Raw genomic sequence first — 25608 nt, 5'->3', positions numbered from 1 at the left:
TTATTACGTAACAGTTTTTAATTCAAGCCAATGTGTAAAAATTCAGGATGTTTCACGTATAAATCTGGATTTTGAGCTTCCCTAGAAAAAGCAGAAGATCCTAGGCATGCACTCCCAAGTGGCATGGAAAAGCTGGATGGTTGCTTCCTTCATGAGATACAGCATAAACTTTTCAAAGAGTCGAACTGACCTACTTCAGTAATGATTTTTACTTGAACGGTTACTGTGGGTATTGATTTTGCTACTTCTGATTGTATTCAAGGCCCAGTATTCGGACAGGGGCAAGGAGGTAGGAGCTGAGATGAGTAAATATAACTTGCACTGGGCATGGGAAATGAGAATGTTAGACAACTACTGAAAGTAACATATGACATCTACAAAGAATGTTAGAAGAGACACAAAAACCATGATAACGTGCATTAGGTGTATTGGCAGAGGAGGAATGGATTGGAAGAGAAATACACAAAGAAGTTTACATGCTTTTCTAGCCGTTCCCTCTACGGATCCTCTAGTACTTATCAATTTAATCCATCACATAAACCTTCAAGTTTTTAATTCTTTTGAGTAAGTTTTGTATCTGGCGCCTCTTTATCCTAGAATCACAACCACAGTTCACTCGTGACTTTTATCCTGCTTGAGTTCATAGCAGTCTCTCAACTGGTCCCTCACCCTCAAATTCATTCTCCAAACAACTGTCAGTGAACTATCAAAAATGTAATTTGGACCACATCGCTACCCAGTTTAAAAGCTTCCATCACTTCCCTTATAAATTAGTAATACTGGACTGTGCTTGAGAATGAAATGAGGAACATTTTTTAAATTACTTGTGCTGGTCCTTACCTTCTTTTAATGTAATTGGACAGTATGGGGACTATACAGCTATGGTTTATCCCCAAATAACTCCTAAGTATAATCAGGTTGAGAATCACTGATCTACCAGGCAAGCTTCAAGCTTCTTAGCTTTGCCTTAATGTCTTCCAGTATATTTTGTCTCCTCGATACCTGTTGATATTCCTCCAAATTCCAACAACGAGTTGCTACTGGCAACACCTTGTGCGTTTGTCTACTACTGCATGCACTTGCCTGTATTGTAATTATCTCTTTATTGCACCCCCCACTGTTCTGAGAGCAGTGACTTAGCTCTGTCTCTTTGTTATCTCTAGAGCCTGAGGCATAGTGAGCACTAAATAAGAGTTGCCAAAGACAGCAGAAAAATGGACCTGGAAGAGTAGATAAGATGTGAAATTGCAAAGCAGTCAGAAAAGAAGAGAAAGTACTAGAAAAGCTAGAAAAACAGAAAGCAATTTTTGAGCTAAACAGAATGTTGATGATCATGAGTAATTTGTAAAAGTTTCTTTAAAGCTACAAAGAGGAGCCTAGTGGCCTGAGTAAATACACCAAAGGGAAGTGAGCCCATTTATTTCTTGACCAATGGTGATGTTGGGGCCACTTGTTAAACTGCAAACTCTCTAGAGAAAATAGATCCTGAAATACAAGCAATTATTTTATTACAATTATCATAATACCTTTCCTGCTTGCATCTCTCGCTTAAAATCTAAACAATTAAAATGCAAAAAGACTAATGTGTTTTGCAATTGCTAAATGATCTTTTTATATCCCTTTGCTGATGTAGTTTTAATTATTTCAGAAACAGTAGTTAGTTCTCCACAGTGGTTATTACCGCTTACCACAAATGAGTCACGTGGTGGGACTCTCATTCTTTCCCTTGAGATTTTTACTCCATAGTCCAATAGGCTTAACCATTAGTCATTTTCCTTCATACTCAGCCAAGATTTTTGTTTAATCTAATTAGTCCTACTTCATCATACAACTCTAAACAACTTCCATCCTTAGAAGACTATAGTTATACCCTTCACACATTTTCAGAAACTTGTGCCTTCTACTAGCTGCCAGGACAAACTGGCAACAGTTGGTTCTGTAAATTTTCCCATGTGAGTCAGAGATTCCAAATGCAACCAATTGCAAACCCCTCCTCTCCATGCCCCATAAAGCATATTCAATTTGCTGACATATTGGATCACAAGTGTTATTTCTGAGCATTGCTACTAGATCAATGATGCTTTCTTGTCAGTTTTATCTTGCTTTTGATTTAGAAGAACTGAGATGGTACAGAGTACGTATGTACCAGAATGTGATCAAATTCACCATGACATTTCTGTTTTTGCTTGCTTTTATGAAACCAATATCAGGCTTTGAGACCCATAATTATAAACTTATTTCTTTACAGACCCCCTTACGACACTTTCAGTAAATATAACACTTTTCGGCATTTTTTTCTATTTAAAATGTTCATAGCTCCAGATGTCAGGCTCACGATACAACAAAGACTATCCCATAGCTGATAAATTATTCATTTTTTTAGGAGTTTGCTATTTAAAGTGGCACTAACAGCCAAGTACTCTGAGCACCCTCAAAAGACATAAAGCACAGTAACATGCAAAGCTTTTTCTACATATGTTGTAAAGGTTAAGCACTGTTTATCAAGAAATGTGTTCCTTGAACTTATTTATTCTAATTAATCTGCTCCTAATAAACACTACTAACAAAGCAAAGTGCTAAAAGAGGCTAATCAAACGTGTTTCCTTCCCTTAACTAACCTCACCAGGTTAAAATAATGTCCTCTTGCTGATAAATATTCTCCACTTCCTACTGTCTGGGGAGAACTTGTGAGTTGGGTCAAAAGCAGTTGTCGTCAAGCCATGAACCTCGAATGAAATCTGGCTCACTGCATATGTTTGTAAATAAAGTTTTATTGGAACACAGCCACTCCCATTTATTTATACATTGTCTGTGGCTGCTTTCTTGCTATCATGGCAGAGCTGAATAGTTGTGACAGAGATTGTAAGGCTCACAAAGCCAAAAATATTTACTATATGGTCCTTTCAAAAACATATGTTGCCCTCTGGTCGAGGCATGTAAATGTGTAAAAGTTTCAGAATTTTAGGGCTTTCACTGATGTATAAAAATGTGTTCATCTACTCAAGAAAGGACTGCCTTTAAACGCTTGTTAATCTAGAACATCAATTGTGTTACAGTCTCAGAGGAGAAATTAGAATAAAGTAACCTCAGGTCCAAGGATGCTCTTCAAGCTGGCGAGTGCTTCATTTTGATGACAAGCACCACGTGTTTTAGTTATTTATTGCTGTGTTTCAAACTACCTCAAAACTTACTTAAGGTAAAGATTTCTTTGCACACAATTCTGCCAAGCAGGCTTCAGCTGGGCCGGTCTTCTCATCTCGCTTGGGGTCATTCACAAGTCTTAGTCATCCAGAGGAAGATGGAAAGCCAAGATGGCTTTGCTCAGATATCTGGCTTTGCTCAGATATCTGGCTCTTCAAGTGGGCTGTCTGGGAATTTCTTTCTTTTATGGGGTCCCTCCAGCAGATTGGCTAGGCATCTTTCTATGATGACTCAAGATGCCACAGAGTGAATGTGGAGGCTCCCAGACTTCTAAGAGTTAGGCCCATGACTGGTATAACATCACTTATGCAGAATTCCATTGGTTAAAGCACATCAAGGACCAACACACATTCAAGGGGAGGGGAATCTGATTCCACCTAGAGAGAAGTTGCAATATATTTCGACCATGATTTCCAGTTCACCACATCATGACCAGGAGGCTGGTATGTCATGATTATAGTAATAAAATCTGAAGGCAGATGTTACTGTTGACAATTTAGAATCAAACTGACAGAGAAGAGAAAAAAAGAAGCCCAAAGAAAATGAAAATCATTTTATAAGAAAACACTGGATGCAGAAAGAGAGAATGTAAAATTTTCCAAATCAACAGTATTTTCTCTTTTTTAATTGAAATGGAAAAGAAGCTTTTCTAAATGTCATTCAATGCTTCTCCATTTCTTACACAGTGCATAAACTGTGAATACGATACAATCTTTTCTCCAAGACTCTGAATCTTCATTCTGACTATCAGTGAGGTTCCTGGACAACTATAGTACAGATGGGCCTCAGGGTTTGCTGTGATGGTGGCATTACTTGGGCCCTCTGAACACATTCTAGCTGCTGTGCATTCTGAGTCCTTGTGCCTGCTCTTTTTAACTGTTCTGCCTCCTCTCTAGACAGGAGTCAGGAGCGCTAAGTTCTGGGTCCTTCTCCATCACATATGCATCTTTTTGCTTCAAGTAGTTCATCTATTTAACCCTTGGTTTCTTTTGCCTGAAAAGTGGTGATAATGGAATGTATGCTGCCTACTCCTAGAGTATTCAGGAGTAAATGAGGTTAAAGTTATAGTGTTTAAACAATTATACAAGGGAAAGGTATTATCACAATCATTAGTATGAGATAAAATTGAATTTTATTGCTAAAATAAAGTAAAATAAAATAAAAATATTTAACAAAGTATATAAAATATATGTATTTTATATACTATAAAATACAGAGGTATATAAAATATATGTATTTTATATACTATAAAATACAGAGGTAATATAATAATAACAATGGCTAACATTTATTTAATGTTCACTATGTAGTTCTAAGTACCTAACTTTGGTTAATATTTAACCTTTACTGCAACCCTACAACTACCATACAATACTCCAAACAACAAAACTGAGACATGAAGAAATTAGGCAATCTGTCTCTGGTTACACAGATATTAAACAGAACTATGATTTTTCTTTCTCAATTTGCATAGTTGATTTCAAGAATTTGTGAAAGGCCTATTGTATTTCTCACAAAATGTCCCCCTTCCAAACCCTAAAGAAGTAAAAAGTATCTACCTCTCCTAACCTGTGCTCTAACATTCTGTTCCAGAGCTTACACACCATTAGTGATTCCCAGGCAGGGGTGATTTTGCCCCCAGGAGGCATTTAGCAATGTCTGAAGTCATCTTAGTTGTCACAGTTCCAGGCTAGGGTGCTACTGGGTAGAAGCCACAAACGTTGCTACACATCCTACAGGACTCAGGGCAGCCCTTCACAGCAGAGAATTATCCAGCCCAAAATGTCAATAGCATAAAGCTTGAGAAACCCTGAGCTACACTAATGGATAAACACAGCATGGAAAGATTTCACAAAGAGTACAGCACGTAAGTTATATTACAAATCTATGATGGACACTTTTTTTCTTTGTTCTGTTTATTGCTGCTGTCAGGTATATATTGCTTAATTTCTTGATCTGAAAATCATGTCAGTAGATGAAAATGCTAGACAGCTGATGTCTGCATACATCAAGCATTATCGTATATACAATGGGATAAAAACTTTACTGAATGCCTGCCACATAGCAGGCACTTACTGTATTCCACATACAGGATCTCATTTGAACGTCACAGGACCAGTGAGAGCTATGAATATCCTCAAAGAGCCAGAAGAACTGAGAAAGTTGCTACAGGTAAGAAGAGGGGCCAGAATTAAAGCCATATCTGGATGATAACAACATATATCATTTTAGAGGAAACACATTTAAGTTATGGTTTAATAATCCTTATTTTACTTATTGCTCTACTTCCCCATTGGGCTTAAAAGTAAGTCCAAATATGTTAAATCACATAAGCAATAGAGATTTATTTTCCTAAATGGAAGAGGTTTATCAGAAAAGATTGAATGCTTTCATCTACATCAGGAGTCAGTCAGGAATCCTGTTGCTATAACCCTGACTAAATGGGAGCATGTAGAGAAAAGACGTATTAAGGTTCCCGTCTGTCCCGCAAGTCTATGTTGGCCAACACCCTCCAGTTATCGTCCTGCTTTTTGTGTGTACCTACTCCTTAGTCCTCTCCAGCTATATATATCGATGACGGGAAGAACAGACTTAATTACATGTTTCCAATGTAACACTATTATCCGTTAAGAGAAACAGAAAACTGTCCAGAACTAAACAGCTAAAAGTAGACACTTTTGCTTTTGTTAAACAAAAGCTTCAGTGTTCAAAGTCAATATTCACTGGTACAAAGGAAATTTCAATTAAGCTATTTAGACAATGAATTTAAACTTGATCAGGCAACTGCACCAATCCTTCAATGCGCTTTTTGTGAAATAAAAATTTATTTTGTCCCAGTAGAGGACGATAGTGTCCAGTTCAAGTTTCACAGGTAGATATCCCAAGAATTTTTGTTTTTGCGGAGCAATCCAAGCTCCTTACAAGGCCTACAAAGTCACATGACTAGCCCGTCTCTGCCTCTCCTATCTCTTCTCCCTTGCTGTGTTCCAGTCTCCTGGGCCTTGTTTTGTCCTTTGAGCACACTAAGCTTTTTCTTGCCTTAAGCCCTTTACAAAGCATTGCTCTATCCACTTGGGTGCTCTGAACTCCCACTTTTTTAATGACTGGACCCCTCCCATCATTCAACTTAAGGGTTATATCTCACTCAGTAATACCTTCCTTGATATAAAATGAAGGAGTGCCCTGTCCCCTCCCTAATGCCCTCTCTTATTGTCATACCACATCACCCTGTTTTATTATGTTTGCAGCATTTATAACTATCCAAAGTCACACTGTTCATTTACCTTTTGTCCATAAGTTTGTCTTGCTGCGCCTCTCCTCCCTAACCTAGCTCCACTCCAACTAGAATGTAAATTCTGCAATAACAAAAACCAGGATCTGGCTTATACGGGCACAGAGTAGGTATTTACTAAATGAAATATTACTTTTAAATTAAATGTTGTGATTTAAATTTACTTTTAAAGGAAACATACAGATATTAGAGAGGTTTTCTTTGTATAAACCTGAGATCACCACAGCTTAAATCTGTGAGTGACCTTTTTAGTGATGAACAAATAACAGCTATTTCTTTTTCTCTCACTCCTTTATAGGCACCTTAAAAATTTATGTAACAATAACAGCAAATAACTAAGAAAGAAAAGAAAAACTACTGAAATGTATTTAGTTTTATAGATCCACTATGCTTTCTGTACTTTTAACTGAAAAGCAATGTATTGTGTGCTGGTTTTTTTAAACTAAATATGTAATTTATATTTTATTGTCATACTTAATAACTGCAATATAAAATGATTATCCTGGTTGTCACAATACTATGCTGTGATTTTGCAAAACCCATCACAAATTGTAGAGTGAACTGAAAATTGTCGGAGATCAAAACATGAAATATCTTTTGTAATAAGATATTAAACTTAACTCATAATTTTAAACTGATTCTGGATTCTGCATTTTCTTTATGGATATTAATATAAATTTAAATTTAAATAAAACTACCTGAACTCAAGAACCAAAAAGTGAAATTGTAAGAATGGGCAGTGATAAAATTTTGGAAAAGAAACATAATGCCATGTCAAAAAAAAAAAAAGGGTCAAGTCCTTTTTTGGCTTGGTTTTTTTTCATTCCAAATTATAGTAACCTGTTGATGGCTCAAGTTTTAAAAGAATGTTATCTTCAAAAAAGTCAACTAAAAAATATTTTTAAGTGTCAAGGCAGCCCGGTCTCCCTAACCTCCACCACTGACCTAGCTCCCTACTTTCTCATCTTCTCCATAATTTCCAACTAGCCTCTTATCAGATCTCAAGTCCACTCTAGCCCACTGAGGCTCCAAAGCATTTCCCTACCCTGCAGCCACACTTGTTTTTAAAATGCAAATCTCTTCCTGTCCCTCCCCCAGGTGTTCTTAGAATAAAAACGAGACTTTGAACAAGTTCTATGAAGCCTTACATTAGCAGATCTTTAAGTCCTAGTCTAACTGTATCTGAATTCCTTCTCTTTCTAAGGGTCTGGGATCCGGTCACATCTATTCTTTCAGGCCCTAGAATACATTGGGTTATCCCTGTCTTCGAGTATCTGAGTACGATCTTTCTCAGACTCCAACAGCTCTTTCAGTTGTAGTCGACTTCTATTCGTTCATTAGACACTAGCTCAAAAAGCATTCCCTCAAGAGCTATGCATGTAATTAAATTTAACAGAATTATATACGTCTTTTAAAAAGTGAGTTGAAAGCTGCCCTTGTTAGCACAACAGGCTCATAAAAAATGAGTTGATGTAAAAATTGGTTGAATCTGTAGTTTAGTTAATACTATTGTGCCTATGTTGATTTCCTGATTTGGATAATGTATTGTCGTGATGCAATAAATTATTATTGGGAGAAACTTTTAACTTCTTTTAAGTCTAAAATTATTTCAAAGTAAAAAAAAAAAAAAATCATTCCTTAAGATTTGTATTACCCTTTTGAACAGATGAGGCACTTAGCTCCCTATTTTCTATCTTCATAACACTACAGTTAGAAAGTATAAAATTTTAAGATTAGTGTTACATATTTGCCTATCTCACTAAAGCAGCAGTCCCCAACTCTCTCTTCTTGGCCTGTTAGGAACCAAGCCGCACAGCAGGAGGTGAGTGGCCAGTGAGCAGCAGAGCTTCATCTGTATTTGCAGCAGCTCCTCAGCGCTAGCATCACTGCCTCAGCTCTACCTCAGATCATCAGGCATTAGATTCTCATAGGAGCACCAGTTGGGGACTGCTGCCCTAGAATATAAGCCCTTTAGGGTCAGGGATCATATCTCTTTATCTTATCATTATATTCCCACTAGTTAACTCAATGCTCAGCACAAAAGACGTGTTCAATAAACATTTAAAGGAACTATTAAATACATGAACGAGCCAATCGGGCAACGTCTTTTGAAAGCACAGATGTAATAAAGATACATATTTACATTTTTAAAAGATACTGCTCAAATTATGAAGTTAATGGGATAATAAACGTCAGTAGAGATCTAAACATGGATGCCTCTAATTTGGAAATGATGCAAGCTAATGAGAAAAAAAGCATAATAGCAACTAACATTTAATCCTGTTATTCAAAATGCTTTGAAAGCAGCTCTTTATTTAATCCCTATGATAACCACATCAAGTGTGTGTTATTTTCAATCTTCATTTTACAGATGAGAGGCATGCAGAGATTTTTAACTTGCCCACGGTCAGAATAACTGTATAGCAGAAGCAGGATTTGAACACTGGTACTCCAGGTCCTGAGTCTATATTCTTAAGAACTACTTCTTGCCTGGATAAAGTCTGAAAATCCCACTTGAGAGAGTTCCAAAGAGTGAGCTATGAATTCTGAAGATAGATTACAAGCTGATATAGGACAACACTTCTTTAAATCTTTATATCTCCATCATTTTACACAAAGCTTTTCATCCAGCAAGCATGCGCGTACACACACACAAACACACACTAGCTTGGTGATTGAATAAATGAAGCTAAAGCAAACTGAGGAAAAGAGGAAAGACAAAATTATAGGTGAGGGAATTGGTTTCCACACAATTACTTTTCTCTTTGATTCTTCAAGATGGATACTGGTTGGAGGTTTTCTGAATTAACTGAAGCAAGACAATATATGCAGGAGAGTGGGGGCTCCCAAACAAATGAAGGTTATTTGAAATAAGTCAGATAAATAGTAGCTAACTGAGGACAATTAAAGAAACTGAAAATGCAAAGAGAAAGAAATGAGGAAATCATAGAACAGATTAATTAATTACGACCAGGCTATTAGCAATAACAAGAAGTAATTCACAAATATTTTAGATATTGTTCTATCCTTTGAGCTTAGAGCCTCATCACAAGCAGAGATCAAAGATAACAAATATGTTATGCTTTGGATTAAAAAAAGATGCAAATCCCTCTACACTCAAAATGCTTTGAAGTGTACACATTTGTTGATTTTGAGACATATTTTTAACCTTACTAGGTAGATACAGCTCTGCTGGGAGCAATTAATTCAGAAAGCCTCAGAAAACTCTGCAATGGGGCTAAAGGATCAGTAAAATAGCTGGAATATTTTCTTTGCTGCAGACAGCTGGATACTGCTAATTTAACTACTTTAAAGTGAGGGAAGGAAGGAGGAGGGAGAAGCAAGATTTTTAATTTGCCACACCTTTGTAAATTCAGAGGAAAGGAAAACAAGGAAGGCATTTATAAGCATGGTAAATGAACTGGCTTTCTCCCTGCTCTCCTCAATGCACATGTCTACTCTAACTGGCCAAAGAAAACAACACACTTTCCTTTCAGGTTGCATATACCAAAGGGAATCTAACCAGAGCTGGGTAATAAGTAACAATTTACCTTTTCTTTTTTAAACAGCTTTACTGGGATGTGATTCACACATCATAGAGTTCGCCCATTTAAAGTATACAATTCAATGACATTTAGTGTGTTTATACTCAATTAGTAACATTACTCCAATCTAACATTAGAACATTTCATCATCCCAAGCAATTTACCTTTTAAGGGACTGTTTAATGTTTTGTGATATACATACATACGTACATACACACATACATACATACACATATACATATATACCCAACCATTCATAATCTAAAATAAAAGCAAAAAGATATTTTTAATGAGGTGTGAATGTTCTTAGTGTGAAACGGCCCTGTTTGCTGGGTGGTATGCATTTTGATAACATAAGAAAGACATCCTTTCCATTCTTAAATTCATTCGGGGAGGTCGAACTACTTCAGTTAGACTGTTTCTCAGAGGAAATCATTTGCTCTGCCCTTTAATCCAATCGTTTTTCTTTTCCTTAAAAAAAAATCTTGCTTTCTATACAGATACTTTCTGGCCATATCAAAAACTACTCACTCCCTTCCTTACCATGTTGATCTCCATATCTAGCTTTTTTGGCCCACTGGCCCACAGATTACTATTTTTGCTTACAGTAAATAATTATAGCTCCACCCTTTGAGCAACTCAAGTGCATTACAAGAAGCAACAGAACAAAAAGATGAGAATACTTTCCATTACCCATTAGACCAAGCCAAATAAATTTTAAATTGGTAAGTCTAAGATAGATTTTTTAAAGCTTAAAAAAAGCAGATATGGTTCATATTTTTCGCTCTTAATCTTCAGCTTAATTCCTGGAACAAGAATTCATAAGAATCTCCTATGTATAAGACTTTATAGAGAAGCAAGTTGGAGACATCAACATGCATCAAGAAAACCTGGTTTATCAACCACCCAGATTTTGATAATCTGTAGGTCAAATGAAAGAATTTTAGCACAGCACCTAACATGAGTGCTCAATAAAAATGTTAGCTAAATGTTTTTGAATAATGATATAATTACATATAATATTTATTAAACACCTACCTGTATTTTATATAAACTCATTTAATCTTCTCAAAACCCAGGGTCTATATCATACAACATCACCATCATCCACATTTTAATGAAAGGGAAACCAAAGCAAAGAGCATGATATATCATGCTCTAGATTACAAAATGACAGCAAGAATTTAAAAACAAACTCTGGCTTCAGAGTTCATTTTCTTAACTATTACCTTATGCTGCCCACCAGGAAATACATAAGGGAAAAATGGTTATTTTAAAACATAGATATCAGTCTATTCTCTAATGCCAAAGAAATAAAGGAGATCCCTGGATATAGTGATATAATACCGAAGAGAATAAATTGTTTTCGTATAGGACAGAAACAAAGTGAGTAAGCACAGGGACTGTAGGAAGGTCTCTTAACAGTAGGGGAGGAAAATGAGGGAGTGTTCACGATCTGAGGTTTAAAAAATGGCAAAAGGCAACAGAAAATGGATGAACTAAAACATTCGAGGAATTAAACTATCAAGATTTATGTTTCTAATGAAGATCCAGTTAACACTCAGGTCCAATTATAGTGGCCAAAGTGTAAACTCAGGTCTAGCATGTAACAGTAAGTGGTAAGCAATTTCATTAAAGTGAAAGCAGTTTGATGAAAAAAGGTGCTAACAGCGTGTTCTTGGCTGGCATCTAGTTTAAAACAAACAAACAAACTGGTAAATCACAAACTAAAGCTCCATATGAGATAAAACTATCAGAAACTATTATGAAAACTCAGTCAAAAGAAAAATATTCACCTAAGAGATTACACTAATACTACATAATCTAAATTCACCTTGAATTTGCACACATGGTATCACTGAATTGACCTCAATCAGGCCACTACCTAAACTAGAAAACTGGCTAGCCTGGCATGAGGAAGCACTACTCCTAGTGCTCAAACAGAAGTCACACTTAATTCTTTCCTGAGACTATAGCTCTAACATGTGTACAGGCATTCAAGAAACAGCAAGCAAAATCATTCTGAGCATTCGAAACATAAGAATGAAAAGAAATAGATCCATGAACACATCTCGACTTAATAGTGGGGACCTGTAGGGCATTTTAAATGGTCAATGGCAAATACTATAATTTTCTGCTAAAGGGATATTATCACAATTTTTCAACCTGGGTTTGAACAAAAGCTCCTAAGAGCTCTCCTGCTTAATGCAACATCACACCTAACACTTTGCTATGGCATTCTACACAGGAGATTATAATCCTAATACCTTAGCTCTTTGAAGTTAATCATTTCAAAAAGGAGTGAACTGAACATATTAAATTAACACTGTAAACGAGAGTGGCTTCTTTGCATTCCCTACCCCCTTATAGTCCTTTCTTCAAAAGAGGGGGAAAAAGTATTATTTCATAGTTCTCAAATTGCTCTGACAAGCTACTATTTAATTTTGAAATATAACTCCTGATCACTTGAAAATACGAAACACATTTAGTTAAAAGGAAAAACAAATATGGCTAAATGTACCAATGAAAGCATAGAGAAAGAAACCAGTGACACAGGTAATGGAAGCCTAAGAAATATTCTTATATGATGGTGAAGAAATCATATTTTTCTTCAGTGCTACCTATATCTTGATTTTGTTCATGTTTTAAAAAAAGGTGAAGGCATAATTTAATGGGTTATAATCTAGATTATATTTGATCAATTGTTCTTTAAACATTCTTAGTGACTAAAATTATACTTGCAGCTCTATCGTGTGCATTCATGTACCATGACTATCCTCCAGTAGATCACTAAGGGATGTTTTCTTATTTTAAAATGTACTAAATGATTAAAAAATGGCTAATTTTTCCTCTTTCGCCAGGAACACTCAGGTTACACATGCTATTCGACAATGCCAAATGAATCTGTTAAAGGAAACATATACTAAATCAAGGCTGAGTAGACAAGGGCAAACTGGACAAAATTAATTTGCAAAGAAGAAGCCTGTATCTCACTTTTTAGTGAGAAAGAATGGATTCTTTTTCAGGTTACATCTTGAAGTTGAAAGCTGATATCACTTGAATATATACCATGATAATATCTTCATTTAACTAAAAATTGCTAATGTGTGCCTTTGTTATTGCTTTTGTAAGACCCTACTGTATAGGAAGTGTGATGAATGAGGAGAGCGAGAGGGCAAAAGGGAGGAGCAGGATGAGAAGATGAAATAGGTGATGGTCATCTGTAGTACAGACTGCTTTTTAAAACATAATTTTAAAAGTATTTATTCCTAAACTCTTGACATCTGTCTGTCACTTTCCACCACAGAACTAGGCAAAGGAGTAGCTGCTAAGTAGAAGAACATTTTTACTTATCTGAAAGGATAACTTTATAGGCATACGATAATTATATCTAGTAACTTTAAGGAAATCTCTTACTGAGATATGATATTAGAGTGAGTTCCCAGGGTCTTCATAAGCTTTTGCCAGAAATTAACAATTGTAAAAAAAACTTACTTCTCCACTTCAGCCGAAACAGAAAAATAAAGCCATATGCTTGATTTATTTAATAAAGTAAATTTAGATTAGATTAAAATAGATTTTGACATAAAGGGCTTTAAAATAACAAGAGCATCTTTCATTTGGGTCTTTTCCCAGTTAATTATTTGCTGGCATTGTACAAGAAATTCCTTGGCTTCGTCCTAAACCAACACTCCCAAGTGCTAATTAGGAGACTATATACATTATTAACCAGAGAATGTTGTGCTTAAAACATGCATGTTCCATATGTATCTTATTATTAACATTATTCCTTTCAGTCCTGGAAAGCTGTCTTTCAAAAATATTGCTCCTATTTAAATAACGAAATTGGCAGCTATTGAGGAAATTCTTGTCAAAATGCAATTTAATAGGTAGTGGCCAACGTGACATAGGATCCTTGTCTTCAAAACATCCTTAACATGAATCAAATTTAATCTCATTGAAATAGTCAGTGAAGAGAAACTTAATGACTGCAGATGTATATAATATTTTAATAGTACCAGGGGACCCCCAATGAGAATGGCCAGCTCTCATGTGAGCTAAACCACTACTGAGGAACCAGATACGCTGTGAGTACAGGCCAGAGACATGCCTTTTCCCAGTACTACTGATTCCAAAGGCCACAAGACAGATGAGAAAGGAAACATATGTAAACAAGGTAGACCTAATGAGTCCCTAATTATGAAAGAGATATGATCTTCTCATTAATTGGAGAGCTAATTGACCACAATCTCAGTTTCATACATTGGGTCCAATAATCCAAACTTTTGTGTCTGTATTCCCCAGAATTCTCCTCACATTTCCACACTCTTCATCCAGCCACAAAGTTGTCAGTTCTGCTTGATTTGTTTGAATACTGTACTCGCCGACAGCTGTCGGAAACAGTACGTTAGAACAGCTGCTATGACAGCTACAAGGGGCTTGGAAGTTTAATTGGGCTCAATATGACATTGTGTGTTTTTTTAAACATAGAAATACCCACAAAACTAAAGAAATTTCTAATGTGTCTGAACAATATTTACTTATTGGCAACACCAATTGGTTAACCCCAATTTGAGTTATATCATTGGTCTCATAATATCTTTGCCACCCAACTGGTAAAAGCATCAAAAAAAAAAAAAAAAAGGACAAAACAGTAGGAGCAGTTAGATGCACACAAAAAAGGGGGGCATTAAGAGAGAGGAAATGGTAAGGGAAGTCACATCAATAATCTCTTTCAAAGGCTGGCTGATAGCCACGGAGGATCCCACAGTGTCTCAGGATTTACTTCCAAAGGAAACGCATTCAGAGGCCATGAGCCTAGTGCCAACTGTAAACAAAACCACTCTTTGTGGTCACAGACCCCTAGAGCAGGGAGAATGGCTTACTCTCAGCATCCGCGCGGAGGAAGAAAGCGAGGAGCAGCAGCAGTGGCCTGGCTGCACGCACCATCCTGCAGCCTGGCAGCAGCACGCACTGGCAGCTCGGAATCACTGCCTCTGACGCCGCAGCAAGTGTGTCCGATCTGAAATTTCAGCTGGAACACTTTCAGAGCCTGTAAGGGGAGAGAAAGAGAAAAGAAAGGGAAGAAAACAGAAAGGCAGCTTAGATTCCTCACTTTTTTCCCCTTGTTCCATCGCAACCACCATGAGAGACACAATCCATTATAAACACACTACATTGTAACTGTGATGCCTTTGTACGAGGAAGTAAATAACTTGGTTTGCGAAATGGGACAACCCTAGCCTATCTTGTTCCCATTTTCAGGCCATCCTAAAGCCAACCACCTTACACTTCACTCTCAGCTATGCCATCTTTTGGCCAACACTCTATGGGAAGAAACTGTCACTTTTTATAAAACATTAAGTGAATATACTGGTGGAAGAAAGCACACCAATGCTACAAGAAAGATTTAAGACAAGCTCCACTACGCAGAATAAAAATCTATCATGACAGAATAATGGCAGCTGCTTTCTTGGCATCGGCTGAAATTACAGGGCTAATTCAACTTCTCCAGTTAAAGAGTAGAGGTTAGAATTTTTTACACTAGCACATTTGGCTTCTTCCCCAAAGACACATCAACGTTCAAGTCTAGTTTGGGTTCAATAAGTCAAAACAATAGTTAGCGCAAGCCACTTTGATTTAACAGGATTTTTATATGCCTCCTGGGCAAGGGCTTAGTTTTCTCAATCTTCTATGTAAAATCAATAAGCCACAAACTATTTTTAGAGAACCTACTGCGCGCAAAGCATCAGAGATGCCACTCAGCACAAACTGTTGGGAGGTACAAAAATTAGTCAGATTCCTGCCTCTGTGACTTTCCAGTTTAGTAGGGAAAATGAGACAGATACATCAGATGACTAGTACAAGTTAATAAGTGATTAGTGCCAGGAAGAAAAACCAAGTAATGCCAGGATCAGGAATGGCACCATGGAAAAAGAAGTGTCTCAAACTGGGCCTTGAAATGTAGGCAGGATTTTATCAAGAAGAGAGAAAGTCATATCAGGAATTCTATGCAAAGGCAGGGCAGTGGGATACGAACTTTGGAAAAGGTGAGTTGCCTGGTGTGCCTGGAGCAGTTTCCCCAAATGTCTACACACATCAGAATCACTTGGAAGGCTTGTTGAAACAGATAGCTGGGCACCACCCTCAGAATTTATGATTCAGTAGGTCTGTAGTAAGGTCCAAGAATTTGCATTTTTAACAAGGTTCTTGGTGATGGTTCTGGGATGCAGCTGGTCCAGGGACCACACTGAGACATTTGGTTGACATGATGGATCCATTAGGAAACCAAAAAAAGATGAGGCAAAAGAAAATGGTTCAAGCTTTAAAAAAATTATGTCACGGAGAGTCCAGAATGCCAATCTAAGTCAACCAGCCTTTATTCAGCAAACCGCAAAGGGAGCTATTTAATGTTTTGTAGCCAAGGAACAACATGGAACTAGGCTTTGGGAAGATTAACTGACAGCTGAATGTGGGATGATTTAGAAAATGCTATTAGCCGTAGCAGGAGTCCCAGGTGAGAAGTAACACAGACCATGAGAGCGATGGTGGTCTTGGTGGGAATAGAAAAAAGGGGAGCAATAACTGGCTTCAGCAATAATTTGAAGTATGACTCTTCAGTGATAATTGCTCCTATAGAACTTTCAATAAATCTTGCACAGCATCTTATAGAGTAGGCTTATGAGAGGGAGGGAGACTCACAGGAAGAGAAGGAGGGGGAGAGAGGGAGAAAGAGAGAGGGAAAGGGAGAGGGAGAGGGAGAGGGAGAGAGAGAGGGAGAGGGAGAGGGAGAGGGAGGGGGGGAGAGAGAGAGAGAAAGAGAGAGAGAGAGGCTGAATGCTACTGCTTCCTCTATCACTGTGAGAAGATCTTGAGAATGACAATCAGAATTCATTTCCAGAATGAAACAGTATATCTTTAAGTTTTCTATATTGAAATATTTGAAACACAAAATTCTTGACAGGAAATACTAGAGATATCCAGAAATAACCTAATCCACTAAAATAACTTGTCTTTAAAAAGTATAGTAATGCAGATACTATAGTAAGTCTTTTCTGAAACTGAGCTTAGGTATGAGAATAAACATTTTTTAAAAGATATTATCTTCTTCATTACTATGCATGAGTGGTTTGAATGCAGGAAAGATAAAACTAAAAAAAAAAGGGAGGAAATTTTCTAATTATCGTTCCACTAAATAGCCTTTTTTTCCTTTATAGCAAGATTTGTGGGTGGCATGAAGAAGCAAGTTGTACATTGAAACACATCTACTTGAAGCCAAAAGCTAGCCAGCTGCTCCAAATCAGCTATTGTTACCAATCTTATCTGGAAAACAACTTATCGAGTAGTTCACAGATATCAAATGTTAATTCTCAAAACTTCATAGGAAAACTGCTAAAGGAATCAGTTTCCTCCCCCCGCCCAACCCCAGATCCTTCTTTCACTGCTCCCATCCTCATGCCAGCATTTCAAATGACAGCAAAGTACAGGCGACATCAGTCCTGTCGGACTCAATTTGTGTCTGTGCAAGCGTATCAGAGCCAACTGCTACATAATGACTCGGTGCGATCACAGAGATGGAGATGTACGAAATGCTCTCTCAGGGAAGAGGTGATTTGGCTTTTTCCCCTACTTGATTGAAGTGGCATACAAAAACCAAATTCTCCCAAATGAACCTACACATGTTACTTCTGGACTTGCAACAGTGACAGGATCTAAGAAATGAACACAGAGATGAACATCCATATTTATACATAAATGGGCTATGCCCGGGAAAGATACAAGACAAAAGGAAATCAGAAGTGTGAAGATCAAACCTATTCTAGATGTTCATTCCAGCCAATCTCCGCTCAGTATTTTGTTTATTACAGAGAAACATCGCCAAAAGGACAACACTGGTTTTGTGAGGCGAAATTTAAATTTTAGAACAAAAATGGAAAACAGACTTCTAAGGAAGCATTTACAGTGGAAAATAATGAGGATGAATGAATATTACAAGACATTTCCATTAGCCTAGGGAATGGGCTGCCAAATACTTTGCCATGAAAAGAGCAAAAAAAAAGGGTTCGGAGATATTAAAAGTCCCATGGTTTACCCTACATCACAAATTATTCTGCCTTTGTCCAACAGGCCTAAACAGAGGGCCACTCTTTGATTTTTATATGCCTTGTCCTTTGTGTCTTTCCTTAATTTAGACATGCAGATAAAACTGAACCATCTAGATCGGATAAAATAAAATTAAATAAAATTTACAACCCTCTGGTTTCTTACTGCTCACAGCACAAATATCTTACAAAATAATAATTTTGTCGATTTCCAATTAACTGAATATCTACTTTCGCATTTATGCACGTATGGTTAGAGAAGCTAACAGTTCAGAGGGCCAGTGTATGTAATGTAATTTGAAATGCAACAACAAAAAGTACACTTGCCTAAAAGCCTGAACAAATCACCGCTTCAGGTGATCACATAAGCGGACACCTACCCAACGCTTTATCTTCAATTTAACATTGTAATCCTTTTCTGTAATAAGTATGTTTGCATTCAAATATGAATGCTGAAGATTTTTTTTTCAGCCTTCTGTATTGTTAGTACATGTTTCTGTAGACTGTGTTAAAATAGAAAAAAAAAAGGCAAAATGGAGCTTTTCTTCTTTTAAAAATGTCCTTAAAATATCCTAAGAGTCCCTTAGAGGAATGAGTGATTATGTGTTTTATGTAGGAAATGACAAAATGAGGGTGGAGCATGTTGTCGTACCAGGAAGCAAGGAAGCTTTCAGGGACTATTAGGTTGTACTAAAAACAGGAGCCCAGGCAATGAGGCGCCCACCAATCGAATGCAGAAAAATCTGAGTGGCAAAAAGAGTAATAACTGCAATGAACGGAAATACCTCATGTTAAAAGCCATGTGTTCATATTTTAAAAAATAATTTAAAAAATTATATTGGTCATCCTAGGAGGAAGTTAAGAGCCAAACTGTTATTTTAGAGAGAGAAAGAGAAAGGGGAAAAAAGCATTCAAAAAAAAAATCTCCATAAGGACTTTAAAGAAAATTACTGCTGTTACTAGAAAACTATTATCATTGTTTATTTTTAAACATTTTACTTCTTTCTACCTTATAACAACCCATACTCTCAATTCTAGACGTTATAAGCAATAATATTGTGATGATATTTAACCTGAGCACATCTCCATCAGTTGGGGGAATGGCATAGTAAGGAGGACGTCCCAAAATGCTGTAAAATTCTTTTTATCAACCTCCAAAATCAATCAGGCCTCTATAAATCAACAAGAACAGATTTCCCATCATTTAAGAGAAATAACCATTTGTACACAAAATGTTCTAGCCGGAGACTCCAATTTATAAAGCAGACAAAAGCAGGGCTGCTGTGGCTGAAGGCAGAAGGAATGGAGGGCCCTGGGCTTTATAGCAACCCTTGTGGAGGCTTCTGGGGCACTCTGTGAATTCCCTGTGTCCTGCACACAGTTACGACAAAAAGAAATGAGAAAATAAAAATCAACTTTCAACATTTCACTTATTCATGAGGATTTTCCGAGAGAAAATAGTCTCTAAATATTTCATCATGACCCAAGACAAGAATCCTCCAGCATTGTTTACTGTAATTTTCTGCAGGATAGAAATGTTCTTTAAGTGAACTGACTAATTTACCATGTTAAACATGGCTAGTGCGACTGAAAAAGTAAACATTTTACTGCATCTGAATTTAGGTTTAAATAGCCACATGTGGCTTGTGGCTGCTCTATTGGACAGTGCGGACTATATAGCTATGTGTTTCAACAGCCCTGAACAGCACAGCTGTGTAAAGGTCTAGATTTTCTGAGTTGGGAACTGAAACAATGAGGTGGAAATCCTGAGTCCTACAGTCCTTGGCTTCCTAATACTCAGTCTCAGAAGACTCACTGTGTTATGTGAGGAAAGCCACTTAACATTTGGGTCACTCACTTCTCCATCCCTATCGCTTACCCATCCAAAAATGATTGTTCCACTTTTTAAAACTATTTCATAGAATGCAAAGGGAGGATCGATAAGTGGCAAGTGTATAACTGGAAATTTTCCAAATAGAAATAATGTAATTAAAAGAAAACAATTGGTGTTTCATATTATAGTTAGAAGACCCCTACTCTCACTACTCTCTCTCACTAGTCCCTATGTGGGATATAACAGAAATGGGTACTTCTGACAGCAAAGGCATGCCACATTCCATAGATGAGAAAGATAAGCCAACTACTACACATGCGCATGAAATAATTTGTATAATGTTTCTGAAATGACCACAATTCGATTAATTAACCTCAGTGAGGGATATGGAAAACAAACATATTTTTAAATACATGCACTGCCAAAAGCCTCAGTTCAATTATAGAAAACACTGCTGAGAAAGAGAAGGGCAATAGTACAAGATTATTATAATAAACAGTAAAAAATAACAGCACATCCAATAGACCTCTGAATCAAATACTCAAATCTAAAGTCTATAAGAAATTATTTTTATGAAAGAAATTCAAAACTCCTTAAATTATACTTTCACATAATAGCACATCATGTCAGAAAGTAATTTTTCTCTATTTTTCCCTAAACATGTTTTCATGACAATAAATTGGGAAAAAAACAAGGAGTTTATGAGCTATTACATATAAATACAAAGTAATAGCTCAATCATCTCATTTTGGGCTTAGGCTATGACTTAATATAAAAACAGTGGTGACTGTAAGTAAGCGCACAATAATTCTTTGGAGAAATCAACCGAATTACAACAATAACTGAAGAAGAAAAGAATACCTATCAATATGGATACCATAAAAGACTCTTTATATGTTTAGTTCTAATACATATAGAGAAAAGCCAATAACTTGAGCTTTATATAACATGATTCACTTTCTAAATTACTATTGATGACATCCCTATATCTATAAGATTTCAAATAACTTTACATTTGAGGCACACGCAAATACTAGTTACTTTCATAAATGGCAAAATGATATTATTAACTTTGATCATTTATTTTTCCTTTGGGAAGTAAAAATGAGGTACTCCATGAGAAATGAACAGAGAGAGGAGGGGAAAAAGCCAAACTCATCTCCTCGCCCACCTATTTTTCCCCCCTACAAACAGAACTATAATTCTGATTTGAAAAGTAGGATAGTTTTAGAAAAAGCATCTAATTTCTTTAAACAATTACTGCATGTGATAACTTCAATCTAGTTTTATGTGACGTTAGTGGAAACTTGCAGTGGAAAAGTTAAAATAATGAATCTATTCAACATGGTGTTGAGACTCTGCTATTTGTTCCATTCTTCCAAAAAGATCTTTTAAAAATGAGAAACTGATCAATCTCACAAAGTAAAGAGAGATTTGCAACTCAGTCACTTGCCATCCAAACAACAAAAGATAGATTCTATTATTTTAATCTTTGGGCATTTCTATGCACAAAAAGATATGAATGATATAAAGCCATCACTCCTAACTCACTATACCTGATTTTCTTTTTCATTTTTTTTTAAATCAAAAGAATATCTGCATGCAAAATATTTTTTAAAATGCATTTAATATTTAAAACATATTATAGATAATGAATTTAATTATCATCATGTGCATTTTATTTACTTTATTTCCATCAATACATAGTAGAAATCTAGTAATACATGACAAATTTACTATGAAAAGTAAATTTTAATTCATTTTGTGAAGAACGTACCACTCCCTTTAGTAATGATTACTTTTTTCTTTACAATTATTTTTTTTTAATGAAAAAGTCATTACCAACTTTGTCTACTCACAGGTGTCATTATATCTACAACTCCCTCCTCAGAGTAATCAAAGCTCTGGACCACTGGCTTTCAACCAAGAATGATCTCGCCCCTTCCTCTGGGGACACCTGGAGACATTTTTTTTGTTGTCATAACGTAAAGGGAGTTCTAATGACAAGTAAGGTATGGAGGCCAAGAATGCTGCCAAATATCCTACAGTGTGCAGGACAGACTTCTCAACAAAGAATTATCAGGACAACGTCAAACAGCGCCAAGGCTGGGAAACACTGCCCTAGAGGAGTTCACTAATGTTGATAAGAAATTCAAAATGGAAAAAAAGGGAATTTTCAAGGCCTGTTTTCAGTTCATTGTTTTCTAAACGCATCAACCAACTTCAAGTGTTTCCAGTGACATTTTAGTACATATACTTGAAACAGATTTGAATTTTGGGGCATGGAAATCAAAGCAATAAGGATGACACCCAAATTTCTCTTTTTGTCCTAAGCTAGAATTGGAGTTGGCTTGCTTATGGGAAGTTCAGTTCACAGGCTTAAGTTACATAAATACTGTCACCAATTTAAAAAAAAAATGAATCTGTTAAATGACGCAGACACTACACTGATGTCAGTCAGTGAATAGATATGATTCCCATCTCTCATGATGAAAGCTTAGCTCTTCTCTGAGGGAGCAGTCCCAGGATCAAAATATTCAGGAAAGTTCTTTCAGATCACTGCCAGCAACAGAAAATGGAATGGAGAAAGGCCATCCTGAACAGCCGGGGAATGTGGAATTATAGGATATTCTCTTCATTTACCCAGTTTTGGCCTCATGAGTGATCTCATAACTCTCTGAAAAATCTATGAACACTAATAGTAGAAAAATTAGTTTTTTGTGTGGAGAAACCAAATAAATGGTCATTAAGCCAAATAGAAACATAATCTAAAGAAAGGGTGGAGAGAACAAATATTAATCACAGATATTCAATATACACTTTTCTCCCCTCTCACCCTGAACATTTATTTTATTCAATTATAATGTTCTCTTATCGTTAGAATCTTCTTAAATGAAACCATAGATTAATAAAAATCAGAAAAAAATTACAGATCCTCTTGGGCAGCCCCCTCATTTAGCAGACAATGAAAGAAGTAAAAGAACATAATGGAATTAATAACCTCGGGATACACATATGGTTCATCTCAGGAAAGGGTTACGAACACAGACCAATTTTCTTTCTTCCCAGCATCCTGCTTCTATCATCTCTGACCTACTATAATGGAGCTAGCTAGCTTGGGTAAAGTCATGATTAATTCGAAAATAACCAACATAAAGTTCTCTCCTTTAGAGAAACAATGTAAGAATTGAGCCAAATTAAGGAGAAAAAAAAAAATAACCTTAAAATGTGGGTGTAAGAAGGAAGAATTAGGGGATCTCACTGGATAAAAATATTCGAGAGTCATTGTCCTCGATAGACAAATAATTCACAAATGAATGTCTAACCAGTAAGTCAAAAATTCTCCAAAGGGTCAATCTTTAACGCGGTAACCCATTATTATGTATTTGAGTATCTTAAGTCAGTTTATAGGTGTGCTTGCAAATAGAAATGATTAACCAGAAATCGTTTTTTTAAATTCTCACATTAGTAATTGAATTAATAACATGCAAACACATGTTTATAGAACCTTAAGTCGCATTTATTTTGTATATTACTATCAAGTTCTTTTTTATAAAGTTTTTTTCTCTTTTATTTAAAATTTAGCAAGGATACATGTTGACTAATTGTGAGTAGACAGGAAGGTGTTAGATGGTAAATTCACGGTTACACAGGATAGTTATCCAGGTGGAAAGATGCCAGCCCGAGTGTACTTTATTATAAAGTTGCTGAGGGCAACAAGGCCACATTGAAAGAAGAAATGAAGACACACAATATTTTTCAAAAGCAGTTGGCATTATAAAGTGATTTGATAACACAGTACAAAAATTTCCTGCAGCAATAAAAGCATTATGCATTTCCTATACTGAGACGTATCAGTCTAGCAATGAAAAAAAATATTTTTCCCATAGTCACTCTTTCAGAAAATATATCCGAGACCTCGGGAAAAAAGCTTTGTAAAATACTGTCACTTTTATTATACTTCTATAAAATACGCAAACAAAATACACAGTACAGATATCAAAAAAGAAGTTTAAAGTCATTAAAGGCTTACTTACAAATGATATAGTAACCTTCTCAATACCAATTTCTAGATACCAATTTTAAACTTAAATAACCATCCTCATAACTGAAAGAAAAGCAAATGGTGAATGCTAACATCAACCAAACTTCTCTAGTGAATTTAGGCATCATCATAGAGGTCTTATGAAACAGATTTTTATAGCTCAAAGTATAGGAATAGCCAGGTACTGACAGGAGTAAGAGCGAGCCTGGGAAGCAAGCAGGAATTAGGGCTGGCAGGCAGATACGAAAAGACAGTGTGTGTATGTACGCACGCGCACGTATGTGCGCCGGGGGGCGGGGGGCGGGGGGCAACTATTATTTGGTAGAGGATCACGTCCCAAATTAAAACGCCATATATTTAGGAATTTCTCTATATTTTGTGGTGTGCCCAATCATGTTTCCATTGCAAATTGAATAGGTTGAGCCTTTCTTTTATTGTTTAATGTAATATTTTAATCATAGATTTATAAGTATTACATTACCTTGTAAAACATTCTTAAAAGCTACACTTTAGGAAAATGTGCTCACATCCTCCCACAACACTTATCACTATGGTCAAATTATGAATTGTATAAATCATCATTTTCAAACTTTAGATAGGTGGATACATTCCATACGTAAATGTGGTGCATATAGACTATACACAAATATAGCTCATGTTTTGAAATGCATATGAAAATACTTATTTATATATCACTCAAACCTACTATACTACTAATGAACTAAATATATTGCCAAATGCACAAAATTAGAAATTTAAAAAACAAGATAAAAAATAAACAGATAGAAATAGAAGTTCTATAATTTTTTCCTAGACCACACAAATCATTGAAGTTCACTGCCCTAGATATCCTGTAGCTTTTTTCTTTTTTCTTTCACATATATTCCAGGTGTCAGTAGATAAAAAGGAGAGCATTTACTGATTTGTCCCTCAACCCCCTTCTTGGAGTCAAACACTTGTTGCAATCACCAAATGTTAAAGGTTCTTTGTGACAGCTGATGTCAGCATAACGTAATGCATAGAGGAGAAAAAACATTGTTGCTTTTTGAGATTTTCATACAATGCCCTCATTTTATAATTGCAAACCATCTACACTAAGAAGAATAACTTTACACATCAATTGTGTTTTGTTTTAAGAATGAATTCCTTCATTCTTTGGCTCCATGAATATTCTTGAATACTAAGCATGGTGATAGGTAGATATGAGACATACAAAGTACAACACTAGGTCTCTAATAAATTCTGTGTGAGGAGACAGGAAAATACAAGTAATTGAAAACAACAAAAAACTAGTAAGTGCTATAAAGAAAACCAGGTGTCAAGTAGAGGAAAACTGGTCTGTGGGAGGGGAGAGGGATGACTTTGGATAGGGTGACAGGGAAAGGCCCTGAAGAAGTGGGGTGAGCCTGACTGAATAACAAGACAATATGTAGAAGAGCTTTCCAGGCTAAGGGGCAGATCGCCAGTGCAGAGGCTCAGGGGCAGGTAAGAGCTTGGTGTGGCCGGAGCCCAGTGAGCCAGGCAGAGAGCAGCATGCAGTAGGCTCGGAAACAGGATGGACCCAGGCTGCACAAAGCATGTAGGTCAGA

General features: G+C 36.3%; 1 protein-coding gene across 16 annotated transcripts in view; it reads right to left on the bottom strand.

Moving 5' to 3' along the window:
• The window catches only part of PTPRD (protein tyrosine phosphatase, receptor type D), a 468668-nt gene that overhangs the window by 357645 nt on the left and 85415 nt on the right, over positions 1-25608 (bottom strand). For all 16 annotated transcript variants that reach the window (XM_025051481.1, XM_025051483.1, XM_025051482.1 and 13 more), the window contains exon 2: positions 14925-15091. In XM_025051481.1, the coding sequence (XP_024907249.1) occupies positions 14925-14988 (64 nt within the window). In that variant the 5' untranslated portion in view covers positions 14989-15091. The remainder of the gene's footprint in view (positions 1-14924; positions 15092-25608) is intronic.

This window comes from Pteropus alecto, unplaced genomic scaffold (assembly GCF_000325575.1).
Source record: "Pteropus alecto unplaced genomic scaffold, ASM32557v1 scaffold95, whole genome shotgun sequence".
NCBI lineage: Eukaryota > Metazoa > Chordata > Mammalia > Chiroptera > Pteropodidae > Pteropus > Pteropus alecto.
Note: the sequence above shows the minus strand (reverse complement) of the source record. Positions and strands in the feature narration are given on the sequence as shown.